The 12758-nt window shown below is 45.4% G+C and overlaps 1 protein-coding gene across 1 annotated transcript; it reads left to right on the top strand.

Moving 5' to 3' along the window:
* Window positions 1-775: 775 nt before the first annotated feature.
* LOC112637288 (neural Wiskott-Aldrich syndrome protein-like) lies at window positions 776-10293 on the top strand. Its single transcript, XM_025406676.1, has 3 exons — window positions 776-1316; window positions 10089-10153; window positions 10219-10293. The coding sequence occupies exons 1-3, from the start codon at window positions 776-778 to the stop codon at window positions 10291-10293; spliced, it is 681 nt and encodes a 226-aa protein (XP_025262461.1).
* Window positions 10294-12758: the final 2465 nt, after the last annotated feature.

The raw sequence follows: 12758 nt of genomic DNA, 5'->3' as shown, positions 1-12758 counted from the left end.
GGGATCCGCGGCGCGAGCGATGGACGAGGGGGTCCGCGCAGTGAAGGGGGATCAGCGGCGCGACCGATGGACGAGGGGGTCCGCGCAGTGGAGTGGGATCAGCGGCGCGACCGATGGACGAGGGGGTCCGCGCAATGAAGGGGGATCAGCGGAAAGAAGACGGTAGTGTGAGAAGGACAGCGCTATGTATGGGAAAAGGACAGTGCAAAGTGTGTGAAGAGGACAGTGCTACGAGTGCGACAAAGATGGTGTTAACGCGGGACAAGGACGACGTATAGGTGGGAGAAGGACGACGCAAAGGTAAGTGAACAACGAGTATATGAAAGAGAGAAAACGATAATATCGAGAATAACAACGCGTGCGAGAGAGAACGATAGCGCGAAAACGACATGTACAAGAGAGAGAACGATAATATCGCGAGACTTACAATTAGTGCGCGTGCGGTAGCCTCTTGCCTGGCCGTGTTGTAGGCGAATTGTAATTGGGGTATATTTTCATCCCAATGCCGGTGTTTCTTCCCCACGAATTGCGCAATCATTGTTTTGATCGTTCGGTTGGCCCTTTCCACCGGGTTGCATTGCGGGATATAGGCTGGCGCGAAGTGATGAGCGATACCGAATGCTTTTAGCAGATCCTGAAAGGGACGCGACTTAAAAGGTGCATCCCCGGGCGTTGACCAATAAGGAGGCCCGTCCAACCATTGCCCCACCCCTCGGCCCAGTCTGGTGGGATATATAAGGCAGACGAGCGCTCCACCGTTTAGTATCCGGTCAGCATGGCAAAGCGCAAGCTATATTACGAGTTGTTCGGAAGCGAGACTGAGGACTCCTCAGAAGGAGAAAAACAGGAAAGGAAGAGGGAATGGCGGGAGGAAGGACGCCGACCGCCACCGAAGCCCGGGACCACGGTCCAACGGTCGGACCGCGACCAGGCCCGTAAATCGGCGATTTTCTTGGCAGAGCCGCCGCCACCACCACCACGCACCCGGGGACGTGGGTCCACCGCGCCGTCACGACGACGGCCTTCCCACCGGACGCCAGCCACAACGGCAACCAGAGCCGGGACCGTGTCGCCCCCGCCTCCGACCACCGCACCGCCTCCGACCACCGCACCATCTTCCGCCGCGGCAGGCGGCACCAGGGTCGCGCCACCACCACCAGAGATCTCGTTAGTCTGCGCGATATCAGCTCGGGCGACCACCGACCCGACTCTGCCTCCACCGGTCCGGGTCCACCTACCGGACGGCGAGACCGCCGAGGTCCCGCATTTCGCCGCACACCGAGGCCGCAAATATAGAGTCCAGACCACCACGGGGCGTTGGGTGGTCCGCTTCGACCACCGAGGCCGCCAGCGCTCCGTGAAACGACTGCCGGACCGGGAGGTTCCCCCGTGAAATAGGGGGTGGTGTAACGGCTAGGCCGTTACTAGCGCACGACACAGCGCGGCGCCAGTTTTGGCGCCAAGCGCCGCCGATTGAGCACCTCGCCCGAGCCGCGGAATTGGGAGCCGCGGACTGAGAGTCACGTCCTGCCCCACTACTACGCGCATGACCGCGTGGGGATATCGAGTGGGGGTAGCTAGCCGGGTATATAAGGCGGCCGCTCCGGCAGACCGGTACCTATTCCTGTCCCGACTCTCGGGACGCTAGAAGCCACAGGGCGCACCCTGGGCATTCGAAGCCTACCGAACTCCTCTTCCATCCTTGCTTCTGGTCCAGAGCACGGCCTTAGCCGTGCCCGGTCGGCTGCATCCGACGTCCAGAAGCCCTCCGTCAAGCCACGGACGATCCAGTCCAGGGTACGGGGCTCCCGTATTCGGTCGGTTGCAACCGACGTCTGGAATTGTCCGGCTTACTTCCGACCCACTCTCCGTCGAGCCGCGGACGACCCGGTCCAGGGTACGGGGCTCCCGTACTCGGTCGGTCTCAACCGACGTCCGGACTTGTCCGGCTCGCATCCTGGCATCCGTACAGCCGTTTTCACGGCTCCTGGAACAATTAGCCGTTTTCACGGCTCTTGGAACAACTAGCCGTTTTCACGGCTCCGGTAACAACGGGCCCCTCTTACGACCTCGGGCTACGTGGACGAGCGCCGCACCTGGGGAACGACCGCCGCCGTAACTCCTGGAGGACAGCCGGATCCACGGTACCTGAGGAAACCACCGCAGCTCCTGGAGGACAGCCGTACCCACGTCTCCTGGACAACGACCGCCCCGCCCGTTCTGCATATCTCACGGCCCTCCGCGGAATAATATTGTTTTGAAATAAACTGGTTCTTTCTTTTTCCTCCTACCAGATCCTCCCCCGACCCTTCGTCACGGTCGCCCGTTAAACTGCTCGTCCGTCGTCCGCGTGTTTATTCTGGGGGCCCTGTTTAATTCCCCTGGTCTAGAGCCCGGTTGCTACCGGGCCCGGTCGGTTGCTACCGACGTCCAGTATCCCGACGTACCACGGGGCATCCGTGTACGTCACCCGGAGGACGGGTTCTCCTGTCCTCAGCCGACCTCGGTTGGCAGACCCTGTTAGGCCCGTGTCCGTGCCCTCCGACACGAGACCACCCATTAGGACTTTCGCGTCGCGACATCGCTTCTGGGGGGTCCTGTTTAATTACCCTGGTCTAGAGCCCGGTTGCTACCGGGCCCGGTCGGTTGCTACCGACGTCCAGTATCCCGACGTACCACGGGGCACCCGTGTACGTCATCCGGAGGACGGGCTCTCCCGTCCTCAGCCGACCTCGGTTGGCAGGCCCTGTTAGGCCCGCGTCCGTGCTATACCGCACGCAACCCCCTTGGTTTCTCCGCGATCCGCGTTCGAAAGGACCGCCCGCGCATTTGTAGCATAGGTTTTGTAAATATCTCGATTAGTATTAGGTCATACCCGTTAGCTCTTAGGTTTAGTATAATTGAAGCCGCATCCGCGGCTCCGTCACGGCTTCCTGTGAAGACCAAGCCTAGCTTACGTGTTGTGAGTTACGGGTCTACCGCCCGAAACTCTTATCTGTTCTTTTTCTTAAATAAACGTATTTTCGTCCAGAACTGTGTGGTGCTTTGCGAGCCTGAGCCTCCCCTTCTCCCGAACCCTGATTCCGGCGAGCCGATCCGCGGCGTCGGGAAAGGTGCTCCGTTACATACGAACGGTAATTGAACGGTCATCGAACGGAAATGAACGCTCGTCGAACGGTCATTGAACGGTCATTGAACGGAAAGCGAACGACCGTCGAACGGAAACGGACGCTCGTTGAACGGTCATCGAACGGAAACGAACGGTCATTGAACGGAAACGAACGCTCGTCGAACGGTCATCGAACGGTAATTGAACGGTCATCGAACGGAAATGAACGCTCGTCGAACGGTCATTGAACGGTCATTGAACGGAAAACGAACGACCGTCGAACGGAAACGGACGCTCGTTGAACGGTCATCGAACGGTAATGAATGACCGTTGAACGGAAATTAAAAATGGATCGATGAGCTATCTCGACTCGTTGCAGAGTACAATACGCGAAAACATCGCACCATCGGTATGAGACATGTCGACGTCACTCCGGCGATCGCCGAAAAACTTTTAAATACGGTGTACAGCAATATAAAAATTGCGGCTCCGGCAAAATTTAAAGTAGGCGATTCGGTACGCGTGAGCAAATACAAGACCATCTTTGAAAAAGGTTTCACACCAAATTGGACGACCGAAGTTTTTAAGATTATCGAGGTGCAGAAAACTAATCCCGCGACATTCATACTCGAAGATTCGCGGGGAAATCCCATCGCTGGAGGATTCTACGAATACGAGTTACAACGCGTCGCCAATCCCGACGTATATCTCGTGGAAAAAATTTTGCGAGAAAAGGGTGATGAGGTTTATGTGAAATGATTGGGAATGGATAAATCATACAACTCTTGGATTCATAAAAATAATGTATTGTACAACATTTATTGAAACATAAAATATGCGTATAAAATATATAAAATTTATTAAAATATAAATATAAATATAAATATATAAATATAAAAATATATAATATATAATGTACAAAATATATACATGGTTATGTACAAAATATACAATAAACAAAATATAGATTTATTTACAACGGTATCTGATAATGTCCCCACGGTAGCGTATCGGTGGTATCGGGTACGATATATCGCTTGTCGTCGTACGGACTCAGAGCAATTTTCGTCTCGCGAATCGTGTATACTTGGTGTAATTTAGATCGTATACACGACTGCTGACGCGTCATTTCAATTTCTTCGTTCAAGCACCGCGTGTAATCGTCAAACGTTATCGTTCTCGCGACAACGTTGCTCTTGACACCTTTGACTTTCTTCGTATCCTTTTTCCCATTCACTCGTAACGCGTACATCTTTGCTCTGAGCCCGACGAATTCGGTCATTATGGCACCGTTGTTTTCATCCTTCATCAGACCCGGTATCTTTTTATTTAGAAGCGGTATACCGTATGCATTGTCCACCGCATAATCGCTCGTGTCGAATCTAACAATGTCACGCTTCATATTCTCATACACATTCGCACACTCGATGTGATATATGAGACTGTCCGTATCGGTATACATTACTCGACATTTGTCGCGATACATTGGCGCCATATACTCGTGATGAAATTCATACAAACATGTCTTGGATATGTCGAGGATGCACATACCCACGTAAATCGGTTTGTAAAATTTCACCTCGAGTTTACGCAATTCCACAGCGATTAAGTTTTCCGAAAAAACGCTTCTGCTGTGGAAATTTGGTTTCGCGATCATCGCCTCTGCGCCGTATCGTCCGTCCCACTTTGTTAATAATTTTACATCGACACGATTGCGTACATTTTCCATCGTTTTACCAAATACCGCATTATTCATTAATTTCTATAAATTTTTTTCGAAATCATTTTTAGCCAACGTTCTGAAATGTGTATTTAATTCTATATAATTTTGAAGCCAGGGAGATTGAGAAAACTGTAAAATTCGATGTATTTTTGTTACACGAAGGCCGTGCCGCGTACACTGCTGCAGGTTGCGGTAGTGTATCACGTAACGCTTCTTATCGTATAACGTTGCAAGTAGCTTGAATTCTCGCTTGCCAGGTGGTTTGTCGCGTGTCGGGCAAAACGGTAGATCAGTGTGCGCATCGTGAAGATGTTGCGGGTACTCGAGATCCACTTCGAGGATATAGCCCGTAGGCGAATCTAGCGCGATGGATGATACGTCAAAATTTGACACATCGTCGACCCATCGAAAATCAGCATAGGGCAACGGTTGACACATCGCCCATCCGTACAAATTATTTACATCAAAGTACATCAAGTACGATGATGGTTTCGATGGATCGTACGACTCCATGTACTTGTTATTAGCGCGAGCGTATCTACCCGAACATTGGCTCAGACCACCGCGTATACCACGTTCGATAAACATAACCATGTCGATGTCTGTAAGCAACTCGAACGTGATCTTTGTATGCTTCAACATGGCGTCCCACATGTATCCGGGGAGAGTATAGTAATACGCGGGGTCGAGTCCGTAACTTTCGATACATTTATTTCGAAAATTTTCGAAAATATCGGCTAATAACAAGACATCAATTTTGAGGTACAAGTCGCTATATTCACCTAGCGTCTGAATGGAGAATCGTCGTCCAGACGTTCTCGGCGTGCGCGTAATCGCTCTCGGATACAGTTTCACCAGTCAAGGAACTGTAAAACGATTCGCGCGGTGGTAAACACGTATCATGCAGCCTGTCGACGGAATCGATGTATTCGTACGGAAATACGCCTTTTCGCGTTAACAAATTGAAATTTTCTGTTGATAAATTTTGAAATTCCGATTTTAAAATTTTGAGTTTATCTTTGTCCAAAAATGATGCTAATTTATCGAGACTCGATGCGAGAAATTTGTATGAATCGATGAAACGTAATTTTATTTGATTTTTTGATTCTTCTTCTTTAAGATCAACACTTTTGGTAAACGAAATATATTTTTCCTTGGTTATCGGTAATAACTCGATTTTCCCTTCGAACGCTGTGGCTATTTCCTCGATAATAAAATGAGAATCGTAACCGGATAAATTGTGAAACACTATCGGAATACAAAAAGAATCTTTATAATTTAGATTACAATTTGAGTGTGCAGGACCTCTGTACCGCCCGGTCAGATGGCAATGATCGCGAACGCGTGTATCGTCTTGCGCAAACGGCTTTTCGCATATATGACAACGAGTGGCGTTATGGAATTTCTCCCACTCATCGGATGTTAAATTTACCATGGGGACATTTGTTTTTAAAATATTCTTAACGCGAATTGCTAAATTTTTAAGGTCTTCGGCGAACCATGCTATACAATCAACGCTACGACGCGAATGATACGTTGATAATGAGTCGTCGTACGAACAATGTACATAATAAGCTAAACTAAATACCCGATGGTGTTGATATAATTTTTCTTCTTTCGTCTTGGTCAGGACACATTCCAAGTCGGCGTAGACCACGAATGGAAGCTCCTTCCGATTAGGGTTGCTGAACTCGAGCCACTTGTCCTTGTCGCTCGGCAATCGGACAGCGCAGTCGTTTAGCTTTCCGCAGTCGACCGTATGCGACTGCAACTTGTCGTCCGAACCAAAATAATGAAGGCATCTGTAAAAGAAAAAAATTTTTTTATCATAAGATTTTTATATAAATTATAATTTTCAAATAATATAAAATAAACTTACCGATCACAGATATATCTTTGGCCATTGTGTTTGCTCAATTGCGAGCTCACGAGCCGGGATAAATTCTTGATCCAAGCGAAATGTCCCACGCTGTTGTCATCTTCAATGTACAGCAGATTCACATGCTTATCCCGTTTCTGCTGCGAAAGACGTATCGGGACAATGTTTTTGTCTTCGATGTCGTACACATTGATTGAAATGTTATTTGCAAGTTCAAATTTCTTAATCTGATTCACAGTCACTGGAAACTCAATGTCCCGGAGATTCAGCACTGTCGCGTAATGCGGGTACGATGATTCCCGTTCCACCTTTTTTTCTGCGGGATACAGAGCGGCGACCACTGTCCACGCGAAACACGCATTGTCCTTTGATTGCACGTTAACCGTGATAACTTGATGTGACATCCCGCGCGCATGGGATTGTACTTGTTTATATTTACAGTCAAGTTCAGTATTCGCGACAATGCCCACCCGCTATCGCGTTCCTGAAACTCTTCCAGAGACGCTAGGGTGGACTCGATAACGCGCCGTTCGTACCACTCGCGTAAATCAGATGTGCGAAAGAGTTCATAGTTTCTCGTATTCACACTTTTATTCGCGTGTTTATCACCCGACACAAATTCACCATTGAATATAGTGTTCACTTTTACACTGCTGTGTTTTTTTAAAGCGTCCTGCACATGTTCCAACACAATGTCTTTAGCGTCATCGAGAAATTGGCGTGGTTCAATGTGATTATAGTTTATCACCGCACCAGTCGATACACGACTCTCGAACGCCGTATCAATTTCGCGCCACACAAGTGCATTTTGACGCGCACTACATCCGGCACCCGCGTGTACGAAACGTCCCCGTACCGAATTTTTCAAACCTTCGACGCGCGCGATCTGAGCAATCAGTGATTGTTGATATCCGATTGATAATCGCGGCCGTTTGATTCGACTTTGCTCTTCCAGCGACTCGATGTACTCGTCGCATCGTTGCTCCCACACAATGTAGTTTTCCAACGAATCAAGCAAAGCGGATTGTTCTCGCAAAATTTGCTCCTCCATATTGCTAATGCACACTTGCAAAATTTAGCGTTTCTAATGATAGGTCTGATGCACTTTAGCTACTGGTGGGGTGCGTCTCTCTATCATGATTTATATACCGTCTCATGTATTGTTTTATCATCGAACATTCTAGAACGATTTCATCTTACAAAAAATTCCCCGTAGTACCGTGTGCAATTTGACCTTGATAATTTCACGTTTTGTCACGTACATTTGAAAAATCTAACGTGATTGCATCAGGGGCAACCGTACATCGGCCCTTGATTTTAGCGCTTTCAGCTAAATCTTTGTCTGGGGATGATGCATGTTTTAACCTTGGCGGTTATTTTTTCACTATTTGTCACATACATTTGAATAATTTTGATGCGATTGCATCAGTGGCAGTCGTACATCGGGGCTCGATTTTATCAAATTCAGCTAAATCTTTGTCTAGGGATGATACACATTTTAACCTTGGCGGTTATTTTTTCACTATTTGTCACGTACATTTGAAAATTTTAACGTGATTGCATCAGGCGCAGCCGTACATCGGCGCTCGATTTTTGCAAATTCAGCTAAATCTTAGTTTCGATGCAAATCTTAACCTTGAAAATTTCCCGTTTTGTCACGTACATTTGAATAATTTTGACGTGATTGTATTAGGAGCAGCCGTACATCGGCGCTCGATTTTAGCAAATTCAGCTAAATCTTTGTTCCGAAGATGATGATGTCATCGCAGCCGTAACATCGGCGCGACAAAATTTTGGAGGAAATTAAAATGTTGTGTCAGCAATAATCCCCTCTACATCATAATTTGGGATACTATTTGAATTGATATTGATTCTAATACGATTGCAGTATTGCATCAATCGCGCGTGTGAAAGATTTATCGCTGAAGAAATATGAATTTCTACGTTCCGATTCGAAACGGTGAAACTCCACCGTGTAAGAAGCAAAAATGCGACACGTAAGTTTAAATCGTTTAAAAAATTTGTTACTTATTGATTTTTAATATTGTTGTATAATTATTTATATTTTATAGTATCCAGCCTCGTCGTGCGGCTCGCATACTTGGAAGAAGGTACGCTCTAACCCCGACGTCGTACAAGTACTTGGACATTGGAATAAGCGTTGGAGCTGTATCGTACTTGGAGCTGATTCTCAGCGATAATCGAGGCAATCAAATAGTGTTGCCCTTTTCAACGTGGAATTTGTTGATGCGGAAGCAAGCAGACGTTGAACAATTTCTACAATCGACTGCTCTCCCATTAAGGATTGGAGATTTAACGATTGAAATGTATCAATCGAAAATTGTAAAACTTGCATTATGCGAAAATTCTTTGTACATGAAACCAGAAACATTATTACATTTATTTAATTTTGAAAATTGTATCGATCATATGCACAATTGGTTATGCGAGAATACGTATCTCGTAAATGAAAAATTTAAACAATTTGAAACTGTATTACAACGTAATAATATTACTATTGTATGCAATGCTGTAAAAACGATACGCGAGAGTGATGTCTTTGACAGCGAATCATTGATCGATTACGAATTATTAACATGTGCTATAAATGATATTCTTTACGATGCATGCAATAAATAATTATTTTTATTCCATCTATGAATTTTATTTCTTTCCTTCCATACGAATAAGAATAATCGACAATTTTTCTCAACACGCTCCGCCAAAAATGTAGAGAAATGCTGAGGTAGATGAGACGCGATGCTCTAGTTGGAATAAGACGCGAGATATTAAAAAGATATATAATGAAGAGGAGTCTGCGACATTAGAATATTATTTCGTTGTTCTTTGCGTTTCGTTAGTCTTGTGTGTTACGTTAGTGTAATGGCTGAAGAAAACGTAATCATCGGTAATGAAGATATGGATGATAATGATGTTGAAGAAAACGTAATCATCGGCAATGAAGATATGGATGAATATGATGGATCCCGTTGTGGTGGAAAAAATTGAGATTGAGAGAGAGAGAAGAGCGAAATGGAAGAAATTATATGCGAAAGAAGATTCATCTGATAAGGAACCTGATTTCGATTTTCGAACTAGTGATGTTGAAGAATTACTTCAGTATGAACGGGAACAACTTTCGAAGAAGAATCTGGAAACCTCAGTCGTTCAATTTATAAGAAATCGTGAGCTCGGCTTGAAAAAACCCCGCACAATTTCGTTGAATAGATTTCTCAAAACTCGAGACTTTTGGGCGAACTCAGTTAAAAAATGTGATACAAGTTTTTGTTTTGAATGTATATATGCGGAAGATCCTAATCACACTAAAGTAAAATGTTTCGGAAATAGACTTTGTGAACATCTTGAATTATGTAAAGGTACAGACAAATTCGAAGAAGATGTGCATGAGAATATGCTACGACATGACTTGGAAACGTTGAAGGTAAAAATATTTTTGCTAATGTGTAATAAATTTAAAACATTTACAATTATTATGTTTAATTTCAGAGTTTACGAGAGTACATGAATAGTCGACGAGAGGGTCAGGAGCGGAAGTCCCTCAGCCCGACACATCGCCCCTAGTCTTCCAGGAGCGGCTTCACCCCCTCCCCCGCACCGCCAAATTATTTTTATTATTATTTTATTATTATATTTTATTTTATTATTATATTATATTATTATTAATTATAATTTAAGCACATGCACACACACACACACACACATACACACACACACACACACACAATTGTATTAACACATACACATTTTAATAAATTTTATATATTTTATATTCATAAAAAAAAAATATAATTATTTACGCGCCTCCCCTCGCGTCTCCATCCCTGCGTCTCTCTTGCGCTAGTTATCGCGATATCGTTCTCTTTTGCACGCGCTAGTTGTAAGTCTTCGCGCTAGTTGTAAGTCTATCTCTTTCTCTCGCGATTAGAATAAGTAATCTCTCTAGGACACAAAAAGTACACATTTAAATAAATTTTATTTAATTTTAATTCAGAAAAAAATCTAATTATTTACGCGCCTCTCCTCGCGTCCCCATCCTTGCGTCTCTCTTGCGCTAGTTGTAAGTCTCGCGATATTATCGTTCTCTCTTGCACGCGTCATCTTCGCGCTATCATTCTCTCTCGCACGCGCACTAATTGTAAGTCTCGCGATATTATCGTTCTCTCTCTTGTACATGTCGTTTTCGCGCTATCGTTCTCTCTCGCACGCGTTGTTATTCTCGATATTATCGTTTTCTCTCTTTCATATACTCGTTGTTCACTTACCTTTGCGTCGTCCTTGTCCCGCGTTAACACCATCTTTGTCGCACTCGTAGCACTGTCCTCTTCACACACTTTGCACTATCCTTTTCCCATACATAGCGCTGTCCTTCTCACACTACCGTCTTCTTTCCGCTGATCCCCCTTCATTGCGCGGACCCCCTCGTCCATCGGTCGCGCCGCTGATCCCCCTTCACTGCGCGGACCCCCTCGTCCATCGGTCGCGCCGCTGATCCCCCTTCACTGCGCGGACCCCCTCGTCCATCGCTCGCGCCGCGGATCCCCCTTCACCGCGCGGATCCCCTCGCCCATCGGTCGCACCGCGGATCCCCCTTCACCTCGCGGACCCCCTCGTCCATCGCTCGCGCCGCGGATCGCCCTTCACCTCGCGGACCTCCTCGTCCATCGCTCGCGCCGCGGATCCCCCTTCACTGCGCGGACCCCCTCGTCCATCGGTCGCGCCGCTGATCCCCCTTCACCTCGCGGACCCCCTCGTCCATCGCTCGCGCCGTGGATCCCCCTTCCCCGCGGGTGACGTCACCCGCCGCGCGCCGCGGTTCCTCCTTCCCCGCGCGTGACGTCACTCCCTCCCGCACCGCGGTTCACCTCGCGCCTCACCCCCCCTGAGAGGACCTGGGTTAGAACTCTCCTAGTATCACTACTATACTTAAACATATAAATAAAAATTCTGGCATTTTATTTGCAGAAAGGCATTGTGTGAAGCAAAGGTATACAAACATATTCATCTTTTAAAGGGATAAGCCAGCATTTAGCAACAATATTTTGTAAACGAAATATTAATTTATCATTGTTCAATTCAGATACTTTAATAATGCCAAGTTCTGAGGAATTCTGAGGATATGTATAAAAATCTTCAACATTTATGAAAGTATTACCAATAAAAAGTACATTATCATCCTCTGTAAGAATATTTTTTAAGACTACAATTTGACCTAAATTTGTTTTAAAATATGAATCTTTATCATTCACTTGAAGAATTACACCATTTACTGAAACTTTTTTAAATTGACTGCCATTAATTAATTCATTTACATCTCTATGTTTCTTTGATAAAACAATCTCGTTAATTTCAGAATCCATGAATACAATTTTTTCATTTCCTCGTTCTATTTCACGCTTAGCTACCTGTTGAAGAGGTTTAAAACCAGATTTAAGATGATTTTTTATTGTTTTCAATTTATTTTCATAACAAAAGGCACTAAATGATTCTAAAGGGCCATAATCTTTACACTCTTGCGCTAAATGACAAAGAGAATGCACATTATAAACTACAAACTTTTTTCCTAAAATTGTAACAGAATGTTTAATAAAAGTTCTGAGCAAAATATTTGCATAGTCATTCATAATTTTATGCAGGACAGGATTTGCAAGAATAAAAATCGCGCAATGTAATAATAAGAAGTGCTTATAAACATTAATATCAGGATGCTGAGCAAACACCACAATGCCATCGTATAAGCATAAACGACGGAATTCCGTTGCCTTATAAAATGCTAAGTCACTTAGAGATCTTGGTTTTCGGGCAAAATCTTGAGGGCAAGAGGGAGCTATTTGGATAAGCATATTAGACATTCTTTCCACAATAGTCCAATGCAACTTCCATGGGCCTATCCATCGCATCCATACTTCTAACAATCTCTTAAATACACCCTCGTATACTAAATGCATGGACTCTAAACGAAACTGAGAAATCATTTGAGTATTCAATCTAAGAAGAGGTGACACTCGTTTGTGATGGTGAGACTGTGT

This window comes from Camponotus floridanus, unplaced genomic scaffold, assembly GCF_003227725.1.
Source record: "Camponotus floridanus strain SB8 unplaced genomic scaffold, Cflo_v7.5 scaffold150, whole genome shotgun sequence".
NCBI lineage: Eukaryota > Metazoa > Arthropoda > Insecta > Hymenoptera > Formicidae > Camponotus > Camponotus floridanus.
The sequence above is the reverse complement of the archived record's forward strand: the minus strand, read 5'-3'. Positions and strand labels throughout refer to the sequence as shown.

Coding starts and splice junctions, on each gene's coding strand:
- LOC112637288 (XM_025406676.1), top strand. CDS start 776: ATGGCAAAGCGCAAGCTATATTACGAGTTGTTCGGAAGCGAGACTGAG. Junction 1,317..10,088: donor AGTCCAGACCACCACGGGGC/GTTGGGTGGTCC, acceptor AATTATGTAAAG/GTACAGACAAATTCGAAGAA. Junction 10,154..10,218: donor ATGACTTGGAAACGTTGAAG/GTAAAAATATTT, acceptor GTTTAATTTCAG/AGTTTACGAGAGTACATGAA.